This window comes from Lissotriton helveticus, chromosome 8 (assembly GCF_964261635.1).
Source record: "Lissotriton helveticus chromosome 8, aLisHel1.1, whole genome shotgun sequence".
Lineage (NCBI taxonomy): Eukaryota > Metazoa > Chordata > Amphibia > Caudata > Salamandridae > Lissotriton > Lissotriton helveticus.
Genome location: NC_136069.1, coordinates 1060554868 through 1060569477, shown reverse-complemented (window position 1 = coordinate 1060569477; position 14610 = coordinate 1060554868). Strand labels below are relative to the sequence as shown.

The following is a 14610-nucleotide window of genomic DNA, read 5'->3' as shown; positions in this document are numbered from 1 at the left end:
GTCCATGCACTGTATGAAACTGTGAAATAAATAAATATGCTACTGCCCAGCTTATAGACTTGACCGATACTCAACATATTCTGACCAATGCAGTAAAAAACTCATGAATGCAGTACATCATAGAGTGAAGGTCTTATTCTTGTTAAGAGTATTTTTTAGGCGTGTCAAACTTAACTGTCTGTTGGGTTTTGTTTTTTACTAGGACATTTGTAGTCTAATGGAATCTTTCCTGGGCGTATTGCACTCCTTGCTCATTAGAGCTGCTAGTGTGGAAGATGTATGTGACATTGAAACATGATTATCCTTCTCAAATCTAGAGGCTGTTCTTGCCTTCGTATCTATATCAAAAGACGTCTCCGTTTTGATACAGACCCTAGCATACTCTACGGTTGCATAGCTAGCCACTTTGCTGTACGTGTCAGTCCCTGCCTTTGCCGTCAGTCCCTGCCTTTGCCGCTTTGCGGCTCGTGTGGGGGGGGAATGAACCCCGCAACCCCTCCTCCCCACTCCCCCCTTTGCTGCTGCACCACTGATTCTCTAATCTGTAATTTGAAACATAACTGACATTTGTACCCACAGTAGTCCTCCAGTCAAGTATTCAGTGAAATGTTGTAACAGACAGTCGTCTCAGTATTGTAGACTTAAGACCAGTTTTTAAACTCCTAGGTGTTCATGTTGGACCACATTGCTAGGTTTCAGAAACTGCTTGCGAATTACATTAGGTAAAGTTCTTGTGTTTCAGAATCTAGTGAGTAGCAGCATATTGGAAAGACCTGAGCAATTCGAAAGAGTTTGTCCTATTTTTCAAACATCCACAAATCCGTAGTTCCTAGTCCTACATAGACGTCACCTGGTTATGGCTTAATACATCAGTTCTTAACGACGGAGGACTTAGACATAAATGGCTGGTATAAGCAGTATGCCAAATACCTTATTCATGTCCTGTTTTCAGATTGTGTACCCTGTGTCCTCCTGCTTTCCCTGCTCACTCTCATGCCGTACCCACACATTTGTCAGAGCTGAGTTTATTTCATTTCTTTTATGTGCTTACCTACCTGTTGTGCTGAGGGGTTGAATAGACGGGTTGGCAATTGCCCATATTTGGCTGCGCACACAAAAATTATTGTTTTTTAATTTCAAGTTCTAAATTTAAAAAGAATAATTCAGCATAATTGTCATCGCATTTGCCTTCTTTCTTACAATAAAATGAATAGGGTAGTTAATGTTATTGATATATTCAGTACTTTACGAATGTTTTGTATCTGGTTTTCTAGTTAGGCCATTCTTTACACTTGCAATTTCATTATAACAAGCCACCCCTAAATTGTAAGCAGGACCTCCAACCACACATTTTGTTGGTCTGACGTAACCCCCTCAGGTCTTTAGCGCGGGTGGCAGTCCTCTAACCTCTGCTTTTGAATCGAAGAGGTACAGGGTAGCAGGTACTTGGAGATCAAATAAAAGCTGGGCGGATGTGCTATCTGCAGTCTCCTTGGAGGTGGACTCTTTCTATGAAGGTTCTGAGCCCTATTTTCAGCTGTAAACCATCTCCACAGTCTGAGCTTTAACCCAAGAAAGCCTAATGTACATTAGGTTTAGTAAGTCTTTTACGCAGCCTCCTTGCCTTTGTGCTCAGAAAGGTCATGCAGGAATTAATGTCTTCAGGAAGTTATTTGAATAGTAGCCCCGTTTACACTGTAGGGATGTCCGTCCAAAGACAAAAATTAAAAATAACCCTAAGACCTAAGTAGGGCAAATCAGACCTAAAATGTGTGAGACTTGGAGTTTCTTTTTAAAGTACACCAGAACCTATTTAATAGTTAAATCATTTGGAGAAAAAAATTGATAGAGAGAAACTGTCTAATCTTATAACTTATTGTAAAAATCTAAATCTGTTATATTGCAGACACATTTGTAATGTTTAATCAAAACGGTGTACATATTGATATTGTTATACTTAAGCTATGGTATAAATGCTGAGAATTGTGAATGTTAAATCATTTCAAGTCACTTTTAATTTCTTTCTACTCATTAGTTGAATTTTGTAGAATTCATTTATGCATTTTTTTCTGAATGTATAGCCACCTAAATTATCACCTAAATTATCATCAACAATGTTTGCTAGTTGCGCTTTGAATTCTTTGCAATTCTTTCACGTTAGGAAAATGCTTTATGGTGTCTGCTAGCTGCTATTTAATTAATTTTTCCTAAATTTCAAACATCTGTATTTTACTCTCTTATATGCTTTTAACTAAGGTATAGTAGATGCGTTTTTGCTTCAGTACTAATTAAAGGTGTAATATTCATTTCTTTAGAAAAGCATTTTTGTTGTTGTGCATGCCTAGTGTTTTGTATGTTGTATATTGCATTCAGAATATTTTTTTCCTTCTCACCTATCCACAATGCAATGCCGTTCCCATGATGCACCTCTGCTTGCTGTTTACCTGTATGTTAATTCGCTTGAATCCCATTGGCCCACTGCCATCATGTGCTCGCTGCCTGTTATTAAAAGACTCAGTCGACTGCCAAAGCAATGAAGCGACCTCTCGAAGCAACTGTAGACCTGGTACTTTGACCTTTCACCTTTTGCTTTGCATGTAGCTTTTCAAAGAAGCAACTAATGAAATCTCTAATTGCTTTTTTAACATCAGTTAAACATTATTTTATGTATTAATAATGTATGGAAAACTCCTGTGCCATATTTAGCCATCTCATTTTCCATATGTGATATATGCAAAATTTAATTTTATTTTCTAACATGGCTTCATTATAAAATAGCCTATCTTGAAATTAGTTACAAAATTTACCTATGTAATAGAAAACATGTTTGAAAAAATCCGGCTTAAGATGCATTTTTAATGAAGGAATTTTAATTTGAACGGTTTTAAAGATGACCGACGTAGGTGTTGAAATGCAAATGTTTCATTCACCTCCCTTAAGTATTTTAAGCTGTATTTAAAGCTGATGCCTTTTTTGTTGCTTGTATGCTTTCCTTTTCTGTAGCTAAGGCTTTACAACTTTAGGTTTTAAAACCATGCTTTTGCTATCAATAACAAAACCTCACTCATTCTACATCGCTACAGTTTGGGTTAAGGTGCATGGCAAGGCATCTTTTTTTAATTGTTATCAATGACGTATAGCACTGACACGTGTACACAAATGTGGAATGATTTTGTCGCGTTTGTTCACTTTACGTTCTACAAGCTTTGTTGAATTTCTTGCTTGCAGGCCTTCCCTCCGGGTGTTCTCCATTCTTTACCAAAGAGACAAGCCCTTGAGAAAAGTAACGGTGCCAGTGCGATTTTTAACCCCAGTGTCTTGCACTATCAACAGGCGCTAGCCAATGCACAGTTGCAACAAAGCGCAGCCTTTTTTCCGACAGGTATGTCGCACCGCACTTTCCTAGATACTGGTGTAAGCTGACATGTTTAATGTTTTACTCTCCAAAGGGTAATTTCTGCGTTACTTCATTAATGTCTTTAGTCCACTTTTAAAGATGCAGTCTTTATTTACCCACCTTGCATTCGGATTCCAGATTTGCATTTTGAGTGCATATGTGGAAACGTAAGCTGAAATGTGTTTTTAGGTGGCAACAAAAAACGTGATTTCCCTACCTATCAGGAAAAAGCAATTTGGTAACCGCTTCTGTTTGCCTCCTATTTTTGACATGCAAAAACCTACACAACCCAAATGTGGTTTGCAGAAGTTTGCGATTTGTTGTTGTCGTATGTGCATGTAAGACAATTTTGCAGTACATAGTCGACGTGTTCTTTAAAGTTCTTAATTTTGGTATTCTCGATTCACCATGGGAGCGCATGGGTTTAAAATACAATAAGCAATATGTAAGTGCTCAAACTGTGTTCTTTTCTCTAAATCAACACCCAGATATTTCCAAAAATGGTGTTTAGGTCCAGTTGCATGGCCCGTAAATGCACACAACCATGATTAAATCATCAAGCCTCAAGATTTTTCACCCGTAAATTAATTTTATTTGAACTCACCTGTAACTGGTGGCATAACGAGTAAGACGAATAATAAAAGCTAAAACTGTACACAGTTCATCCCAAATCATGAAACCATGTTACGCAGCTAGCCTAATCCTGACAGTCACTTTTACGTAAGCTGAAAAAATATAATCCCAGCAAAAGTACAGTGGTTAATAATAGAACTTCAGATATACCAATCAGTCAATCAATGTTCTACTTTATTTCACATTATTTCAATCCATAAAAAGTACAAATACATGTTAAAATAAATCCTATCCAATAAAAACACCTAAAACCATGCATCATATAAAATGGTATTTCATTAACTCACAATTTCTTAATGACAGCTCATTAATGTCCATTAAAACATCTGCAAGAACAAGCGTCTGCCCCTAGCCTCCACCCATAAGTAGGAGGCGAGGGAATAACACATAAGGTTCTGGCAACTGTTGGATAAAGTGCAATGCAGGCATAAATTTGACACATTTATATTTCCGCAGTATTGGGACTGAAAAGGCTTTCCTTTGGGGCCCATAAAAAGTGCAGAAGAATAAAATATGTAACGTTGTTTGAGCTGACCTCCAATTACACGGACACAGTGGTAAATCGATCACAGATTGGGTATTTGCCGGGAAACGTTAAAGGAATGTAGTTCAGTCTAAACCTAATCAAGATGTATCGATACTGGAGGTTCTGTACAAATGATGGGTATGACTGTGATACATCTTTAAGAGGGTGAAGCAGGCTGTATGCAATTATTGTAGTTTTTGCGTTATCCTTTTTCCATCTATCATTTTCAGCTTTTGCTAGGAAAACCTTTTTTAGTATGGCCTTTGAGAAATTAACACACAGCACTGGCGACTCAAATAGAGCTCGCAATCCCAGCGCAGACCAGGTGTTCTCTACATATTTTAGCCAGGGGATCCTGTGGTAATAATCCAGTTTTAAGCAATCCCTCCGGGTCGCCTGGTTTAATTGTACACACTGCCTTTTCCATATGGAAAGCCATAATAACAAAGGGGACAGTCTAGTTACATCCTTAAGGTAAATAGATTCAATTTCAAATGGGGGTAAAATTTGCACAAGAGCGGGGGAGCGTCCGCATTTTCTTGCAGAAATCGTCCTCCACACATTTCAAAGGTGCCAGATCTACCGTACTCCAAATTGCTGCCCCATATGTGTTGCTAGTCATAGTTTTCAATCGATATACGTTTAACATTTCTGGTAAGGGTTTTGACCCCAATTTTGTGGAAAGCTTTGCAAGTGCCATAATACCATTTTCCAAGAGGGCCTTTCTACTTAGGGCCATCTTTTTCGAAGATCGCTTCTTGTCAAATAATACCTCCAGATAGGAAAATGTATCAACCACTTCCAACTTTCTCTCCTCTATATGGAAGTTGGATTTCTTAGGGCATGCTCCCGCAATGAAGACAAACGGTTTAGACACATTTACACGCAGGTCTAACCTAGCCAAAAAGCTCAGATATTCCTCTATGAGCTTCTGCATCGCCCTTGGAGTCCTTGCCAGGAGCACTTCATCATCCACATAGAGGAGTATAGGTAAGGGAATGATTCTACATAGGAAACATTTTGTGTTGTTCACCCCAATATTGCCTCTAGCCCATTACTGTACAAGGAGAACAAAAATGATTGAAGTACACATCCCTATCTTACCCCTCTCTCAATATTAAATGCCCTTGTGCATTCTCCTTTCCTTCCATACTGAACACTTGCTGTTGCTCCTGTATATAGCTGCCCAATAAAGGCAATAATTTGGGGATCCACTCCTATTTCTTCCATTATTACCCATAGGTTACTGTGAGCCACACACTCAAAGGCAGCTGTTAATTCCATAAATGCCATGCATAGTTGGCCCTCTTTAGCTAATGTTTATTTAGACATAATCATAGTCAGGTTTAGGCACTGATCAATTGTACCCTTTCATTTCCTAAAACCATCCTCCTCTGGAATGCTTTTTTTCTTGTGTCCAATCCTCTAACCTATTTAAAAGCACTCTGCTCATTATTTTTGCCGTGCTATCAACTGAGATGGGGCTATAGATTTTCGGTTCTGACCTAGTTCCCTTTTTGTAAATTGGTACAATTATTGAATGTTTCCAAGTACTCTAGACCTTGTTTGGTTGCAACATTAAAACCATAAGTCCACACAGGGCCCCATAGCACCGTAGATTTTAAAAAATACATTTGCCGGAACCCCATCGGGACCAGGAGCCCTTCTGTAAGCTGGTCTGAGCCATTAACCGCTACCTAAAACCAATTTTACTAAGACAAGGAATGAGAACGATAAAGGAAGCCGTCTACTATCTATTCACAATGGAAACCGTGAAAGATATGGCTGTGTTCAGCAAATTTATCCAACAGACACGCCGGAAGCTGATGGCCCCGCACAGCTAGGCCACTGGTCGACAACCGTCAAACCATTGAGATTTATCACCCCATGGAGAAACGGATTAATGAACTTAGCTTTTAATTATGTGTTTACTCATTTTTAAGTTCTTTTATCTTTGATATGACAATAATGTTTTGAAGTTTGACGCCCTATTTAATGGTTTTGAGTAACCAAAAATAAAGCTTTTTATTCATTCATTCATGGTCTGAGCCATTGCACAATCAGTTTCTTCCATCTCAAACGTTAGATGGGAAGATAGGTGGTCCTCTGTTCTAACATTATTATTTAGGATTATAATGGGATTTTTAAATATATTTTGGAAGTATGATGCCCACCTATCTTCCTCTATATGTCTCTATGGATGAAGCCTCCTCATCCTATAGGAGTGGTGCCTTTAACACCCTCCAAAATTCCTGGGTATCCTTTTTATGCAGTGCCATTCTCAAATTTTCCAAACACTTTAGCTTTAGCTCCCTTAATCTCACACCTCTTGCATCTTTGTAACTTGCTCATAATGCTCATATACGTCCCTGATCCCTTGAAACTGCACGTTAGGCAGTATGCAACGAGGTGGCAGCCTTGGTACAGTTATGATCAAACCATGAATCTTGGATCATATCTGTGTTCTTGAAAGGGCGTGTCAGTTGGTATTTAATCCCTCTCATAACTTCTGCATAGGCTAACATAACTTGATGTGTAGGGGCACCAGTGTCAAGGCAGATCATGATCTTCGAGTACTTAATGACTATCAGGGTATGAAGGAAGTCTTGCCCCTCTACCGTGGCCCATTTTAGGATATACCCATTATTTCAAGTCAGGACAGGTTTTGGTACTCTCTGTGTGCAGGACTTAAACTGCCACCGCATATTACATGGAAGAAAGGCATGGTCACTAAAAACCGTAAACACCACCCTTTTGTTATAAAGCATAGTACTTAAGAGTTCAGAGGTAATTATAAAATCAATTGCAGAGCCTGAGTCGGAGAAACCATAGGCCTTATACAGATCTCCTGAGGTCCCATTGACACTATTTTCAATCCCCAGATCCCGTATGACTAAAATCATACTCCTTGCCTCTCCATAAATGGTGTGGTTAAACTGTACAATCGAATCTCCACAGCAATCTGTGACCCCGCACACTATATTATCAATTAAATGACAAACTATTCTATTAAAATCACCCGTCCAGAAGATTCTTAATATTTTGGGATAATCTGCACTAACTTCCTCAATTGCTTTTTCCAGTTCTCTTACTAAGTGTCCATCATCCCCTCAAATGTATTGTTATAAAAATAAATTAATAACAGATCCCAAACTTCCTGTCCCTCGAATATTAAATAACAGAAATATACTGATTAATTGAAGAACTTAACTATTCTAATGCTGACCATATTCACCACAAAAGTCACTATCCCGCCTTTTGCCCTGCCTGCTCTAGCTGGAATCGCTGGGGTTTGATAAGTTCTAAGACTATCCATAGATATTGGTCCTGTCTCTCAAGTTTCTTGGAGGCAGACTATCATATTTATTTATTTCGTTTTGCCACCCATACAGCCCTCTTATGACTGAATCCTGATATATTCCATGAGATTAACTTAGTTTTCTTCGGTCCAACGTTTTCCTTCTCATGCTCACTATGTTTACTCTCATTGCCTCTAGCATTGACCGACTCCTGGAGTCAATTGCATTCCTCTAAGCTGGGGGAAAAAGTATTTCTGGTATTTATCCCATTAGGCCCACTCTGCTGGATTGTCTCCCTATGGGCACGTCGGGTTGTCTCTTGCACCAGCCTCAATCCTACAAACCTCATTCGGTTTGTAAAAGAATCCGGACGGTAAGACTTATTTCCGTGTTCCCATTGAAGGTGCAATAGTTAAGCATCCCAACAAGTCTCTCACCAATTCTTGTATGTTAAAATGATCACAATACAGTCCCTTGGTATAGATTACAGCGATGGACCAACCCAGGGTATTCCCCTGGCCATAACAATGTGCCTATGTATAATGGGCCCACCCTCCCAAATGTGATCAACCAATGTAATGCTTTCCCCATGAGTTGCTCTGTAGTTTCGTATTGGGACTTCCTTAATTCCAGAACATTTACCAAAATGGGCACCAATGGGCTAGCTTCCGGTGGAAGAGAAAGGTCCTGCAAACTGTTTCTCCCCTTCCCCTCTGCATTATCCCTCATCACCCAGTCCCTTGAATAAACCCTTGTTTTTCTGCTCCCAAGTGTGCCTTAGTTCCTTGCATTACTCTGAGTGTTGGAGGGAGGGGGAATTGACTGGTTATTTATATGAACCTATCCCCCTCCCCCCCTCAATGTATGGCTTTCACCCGATAACCGATCCCAATTCTGGCCCACTGGTTGTGCACATGTTTGTTGTGGGTAGATCTTCAATTTATGTATGTCCTCCTGCATGCACCTTTTGACCTTTTCATCCAGATTTGGGCCAGGTGAATTTAAGGTGTGGTTTAAAACCCCTGGTGCCTCAGTGCAAGTATTGGCAGGCCCAGACTTCTGTAGTGACGCTCCGTTCTCGTTTAGTGTCACTAATCGCTGTTCTTAGGCTTCCAGACGTATTATTAGAGGCTGGATCGCATTTAATATAATCTGTTCTAACTTTGTGTGTACTTCTGGGCCTTTTCATTTGAAGAGCCATAGTGTAAACCTGGTCGCTTACATTAGACGCCGCTTTCAAATTCCTAGGTTTTAGGGTGTGCTGTTGTCTAGTCCCTCCTCTCTTTCTTATGACTGGTGGTTACTTTGGTGAGACAGCACTATTATTTAAACCCCCCTAAGTAATTGGAGGAGGATCTGGCAAATTATGCCCCGTGGGGTCAGTGATTAGGTTGCTCGGGAGACAGTTGTTAAAGATGACCCCATTATTAAGTTCTCCAAGGGACAGTCTATGTTCTGTCAGTTCAATCTCTTTGCACAGTACATTTCAGCCCTTACCAGAAAGGAATCTAGCGTGGATACGTTCCCCTCCTGCTTCAATTTGTTTGGTCTACCTTTTTCCCATAGTGGTATGTTCGTAAGTCCCAGAACCTCATTGTTTTTTGGGAGAGGGGGGGGAGGGGAGGGGTCTGACCAGCCCAGCCTCTGAGGGGCAAGCATGGGCCCACCCTTGGCGCGGGCTTTGCCAGGGCGCGTCCCACGTGGCATTCAGTAGGGGGTGCAGGGTGTTGCGGTCCTCTCCTGGATGTCACCCCCAATCTGGCAGAGTCCTGTAGTTGGCGGTTACAAAGACCGCACTGTGCTTAAGAGCGAGAAAGGGGCATGGCCTTCAGTGGGGCCTGCTGCTGGGTGTTGTGGTCCTCTCCTGGACATCACCCCCCCTAGCTGGCAAAAGCTGGCAGAGTGTTGTTGTAGGCAGATATACATCATATTTAAAAGGTGTGATAACATTCAACACGTGAGTCTGGAAGCTTCTCCGAAGGCTGTTTATTTAGTTTTATTGCATAAGAACTATTTGGCCATACGGTCTTGTGTGGCATAACTCAAACGTTTCTAAAACATAAAAAAAATAAACACAAATGGCATTGCTCCTGTGTACTATGACTATTTGTCATGCCTTCTCAGCATTATCCGGATTCCTATCTTCATGCCGCAGTTTCTTCTTTCCTCCTGGCAATACTATGCCTATTTGCTGCACTTTCAGGTAACCTTTTGAGGTCTGAGCCTTTCCCATGCTGCTCATTCTTGTATTGAGTGGGTAAACATTTGTCCCAAAGTTGTCAGGCCATGGGTATTTAACTCTGCACACATTTTCTGAAACACTGCAATTTTTCTTTCTAGCTGTTAACCAGAAACGTGTCCTGTCTAGTTCCCAAGCAATTGAAGATTTAATTTGCTGTTTTTCAGCAGAAAATGAATGAGGCAAGCAGTGGCTTAACTGTATGAATCAAGCCTCTTTATAAATCCCTCCGAAAACAAAGCTGTGTTTTCAACTGGTTAATGTTGCTGGGTTCAGGCGCTCCCATCTAGGTCTCATATTTGAGTATTGACAGTGTCATGTACTTCTACACATGACAGGGCGTCCTGTCCACAAAGAAATTGCTTGATCAGAGTTTAATAAGGTTAAAAGTTTGCCTTGTGGTGGGTGTTCAAGCTGTAGAGGGCTGTGCCAATAGAAAGCAGTATGTCTGCATCAGATTGTTATGAAACTTTCGAGTGTTGCCCTTTACTTGTAGGTAACTTGTATAAGAATGATCTCAATTTTACCTGCGGTAATCACCCTGGGGATAAGAATGCACCAGGACATTCTTCAGTGCAAATTACTTTGTTTCACAGCTCTACAGGTAACCATGCGAGGGAGTCAGTGGGTCTAGTGGTCACATGAAATTACTTTAGACATCTTCTCTGTTAGACGGGTACCTGAACCTCCCATGCACCGTTGGGATGCCTAGGTTCTGCTTGTTGAGTCTCCTTGAGCTTGTGAGAGCTTTCCACATAAATAACACTCCTTTCTCTTGCTGGTCTAAATTGTTACATTTTCGGCCATATTGTTTAGACCATGCTCCTACTGTGCATTGTCTTACTATCACATGGGAAATAAACAGGTGCAATCTGTGCCAATGCTACCGAAGTTGATCATTGTGCAGTAGTGCACTGGACAGTCATTTCATTTCCCAACGTAATGTTTCCAACTAATGTGCCTGTGGTTACAAATGGTCCTTCAATAACTCTACACGCATAACGTGTCCTCCTCACCAGATAGTATGGCATTTCTATTCACAGACCCTGCACATAAGCAGGTTAGAGTGGTGATTTTCTGGTAGCGGTTGTTACATGACTTTGAGCATTTAAAAAAGGTCCTCTATCGACAGTATAGGAGATAAGACTAAATACAGTGAGGCAAAGTGAGTAACCCATAATACTACTTAACTTATGCACCTGGTGCCCAAAGACTTGTCTTACCTCTTTGACTGAAGACTCAGTTTAAGAAGAAAGGAAACTTTGTTTCCCTTGAGACAAATGAAATTCAAAATGAACTGTTGCTGATTGCAAGTCACTGAGGGATGATCTGCCAGTATGGTTTTCTGATGAACAAAGAAATTGGACATCCGTCTGGGGATATTCTAATTCATGCATACTTATTGATGAGAGCATTCTTGTGTCCTTCTTGGCATGCAGCAGCTTAGGGGTTTGGGTAAGATTCATATTAATATTGCTCATTCCCAAAATGTGGTCCTGATTTTCTCACATCCTCCAGCTGATTAATCCTCAAAAATTAATCACATTTAAATGGAAGGCCTCCTTTTAAGTTTCTGATGATAAATTTGACTTTCAACCTCCGTCTCAGTATTTCCAATCCCTTGCCTATTGACGCAACCTTTTCCACTAGGTTTGCGAGTAGTGTCTGATATCGAAGTTGCTCTTCATGCCCTTATTACTTTCCTGGAAACTTTGCTTACCCCTCAAGATGACAGATACATGGACACACTTTTGGAACAGCCATATTGCTCTACATTTCTTGGTTGGCTATTTGTTCTTCGCTTAAAAGAAAGTAAACTGCATCTACTTGTATTTGCACTTTTGTGTTCCACCTTCTTGACGCGAAGTATTTTGCACATACCTTCTTTTGAGGTCTACAATAGTTAAAATCAAATCACATTGGTTTGCGTTGATTCCTTCTATGCATGCTTAATGTATCTTGATCACAGTAGACAACACATCAGACTTTTATGTAAGGAACAGTATATGTTAACTTCCCCTTACTGGGCCCATTTTCTTTTGATCTTAAATTTACTCTGCACTACACCTCAGAGTCCTTTACTTGGCCCTCCGATGGATCTTGAACTGTGCGGTGAGGGGTCGGATATAGAGGATCCAATCCAGTTATCCACTGAGGGCCAAGAATTGGATAACTGACTTACAAACTAGTAATTAGATTCATGTATATGACTCTCCATGCTGCGCTATACAAGTACAGGATTATTACTGCCTAGCCAAATCGCCTGAAGAAATTTAGACGAGCTTGGATCATACATACAAGCAATTTAGTTAAAGCTGAGCAAAATAGTAACATTAGGACCTGTTGACTAGAAAACTCTCTATTCGAATTCCCATCCCTCATTAAGCTATGCAAATGCAGAGTCAATCACTGAAGATCAGTCATAGAGAGACAGAAACAAGATCTTTAAATGGTTTGAATTTATCATTAAATTTAGGAAGTAAATCCAGCAGTCTCAGGCACTTGAATGTAAGGATACAGTTTAATCATATTTATCGTTTTCGGGCTATCAATTACCAAAGCTCTAGAACGAGAGTTAAGGAAAGGGTATTAATCATTTCAGCTCAAAGATCCTCTCCACGGGGGAAAGAAGCCCGGGGAATAGCACACACCGAATGCGCCTGACAGAACAGTCAGCAAGTACGAAATCTGTCTCTCAGTCCGATAGGAAGGAATCCTCATGAGAAAGGTGGCAAAAGGAATGTGTGTACAATAATCAATCCAAATGGATAATATAATTTCTCAGTTCCAAGGTGGCACCTTCTGGGTCACATCATCAGATCAGACCACTCAGTCAATTGGTCAGTTCATATAGAATGCTTGTCATGAGACATGAAGACACATTATACGGAAATAAATGCGTTTCATGTTACCTAAAGGATCAGATCATCCGGTACATGTGGACCTTTAAACAAAGATCCTTTAACAAGGCCCATGAACAAGTTCAAAAAGGTAGCTTCCCAGGCAGATGTTCCTGGTGGAACAATGATTTTATCCAATGGTCCATGTAAGAGCATGTGAACTCCTGAAACAGGATAGAGTTGAAAAACATTTGAAATACTGATCTAATCTCCCATAGGGACAGAGTAGAACAGGGGAAAAGGAAAAATATACATGAATAAGCAGACAGACCTATTTGAATTTAGCTTAATATAAGCAAGAATATAAGCATTCAAATATGCACTTTCTTTATGAATTATGACATTTGATTGCAGTATATATATGCTTGAGGCAGGTTAGTTCCATTGTAAATGACGTAACTTTAACGTACTACTGTAGTTCAAAGGTACGAACATGTAAAATTAATTCAAATGATAAGATAACTAAATAGTTTCAAATTATTCTTGTTAGTACATATGTGAAGATCATTATCTGAAAGTTTCAGTGAAATTGGAATTAGCATTTACGTGCAACACCATTTCTTTCGCTCGGTTGATGCCCACTTTAACATATACAAAAATAGTATTAAAGCAATCATTTACACGTTATTTAATTTACATTTAGTTCTGTTAATTTTTCACTTATCTCTTATTATTCAAAGACGACTGGTTAATGAACTTCCACCACACGTGAGTTATCACTTTCACATTTCTATTTCACATTACTAGAATACCTTGAAATCTTAGTAAGTACGACCCTATGTTATTCAAAGGAGCAATTTACATCTAGTCTACTCTTTCTGCATACTTTTACGATGCAGTAACGAAGTTTATTTATGATAGTCATCTCAAGAAGCAACATAAATGAGCACCATATGTGCACATTTGTCGTTTTCTTTAAAAATATGTCAAATGTGGTTTTAAGTGTCAAGTAAGTATTCAGCAGTTGATCAGCGTCAAGACCCTCATCAGTGAGAGGGTAAAGCTAAGAAAGTCTGCAGAAATGTATGCTTTGTGTCAGATCCATCACCATCAAAAAAGTAAACTAAATAGTTGGGTGATAAAAACTGTGTCGGATATGGACTTTTTTAGGACATCCTCTTTTGAAGTGGTTGAATCAAATAGTGCTTGTGTACTTTGAATTCCTCCTCAATTATACTGTGGCATAGAAAACCCTGGAGATTGACATCTGTACCTGATCACGTTGACTTGATGTGGGCCAGTCCATAACTGTTGTGTTTATTTGTAGAGCATAAGGTTCACCTGGGAGGGTATCCTGGTGCTGATAGCGGGGGTTGCTTGGGACGAGATGAGTCTCATATATCTGTTTTTGGAACAGTTAAACTGGCTCAGTAGTTGAGGTCTCGCTTTCTCTCACAGGGTCCTCAGATATAGATAAATGCCTAGTATTTTGCATCCTTCATCTGCAATTGTAATGCCTTGACAACTATTACATGAACATCTCGATATTTAGAAGTAATTCGTAGGTGACTTAAAGTCGCGAAAAACATCTACTCCCAGAGCTGGGAAGGATCTTTGTAGTAGAGGAATGCTAATGTGATGCAGTGGGTGACAACTGGACCCTATTTCATCTCCAT

At 39.9% G+C, this 14610-nt stretch overlaps 1 protein-coding gene across 42 annotated transcripts in view; it reads left to right on the top strand.

Annotated features, from left to right (window-relative positions):
* MBNL2 (muscleblind like splicing regulator 2) overlaps positions 1-14610 on the top strand; it is a 564932-nt gene that overhangs the window by 480363 nt on the left and 69959 nt on the right. For 25 of the 42 annotated variants that reach the window (XM_078657944.1, XM_078657951.1, XM_078657948.1 and 22 more), the window contains one exon: positions 3229-3382. In XM_078657944.1, coding sequence (XP_078514070.1) covers positions 3229-3382 — 154 coding nt within the window. Of the gene's footprint in view, positions 1-2512; positions 2567-3228; positions 3383-14610 lie in introns of all 42 variants that reach the window. The other 17 variants (XM_078657927.1, XM_078657940.1, XM_078657928.1 and 14 more) reach the window with 1 other exon arrangement.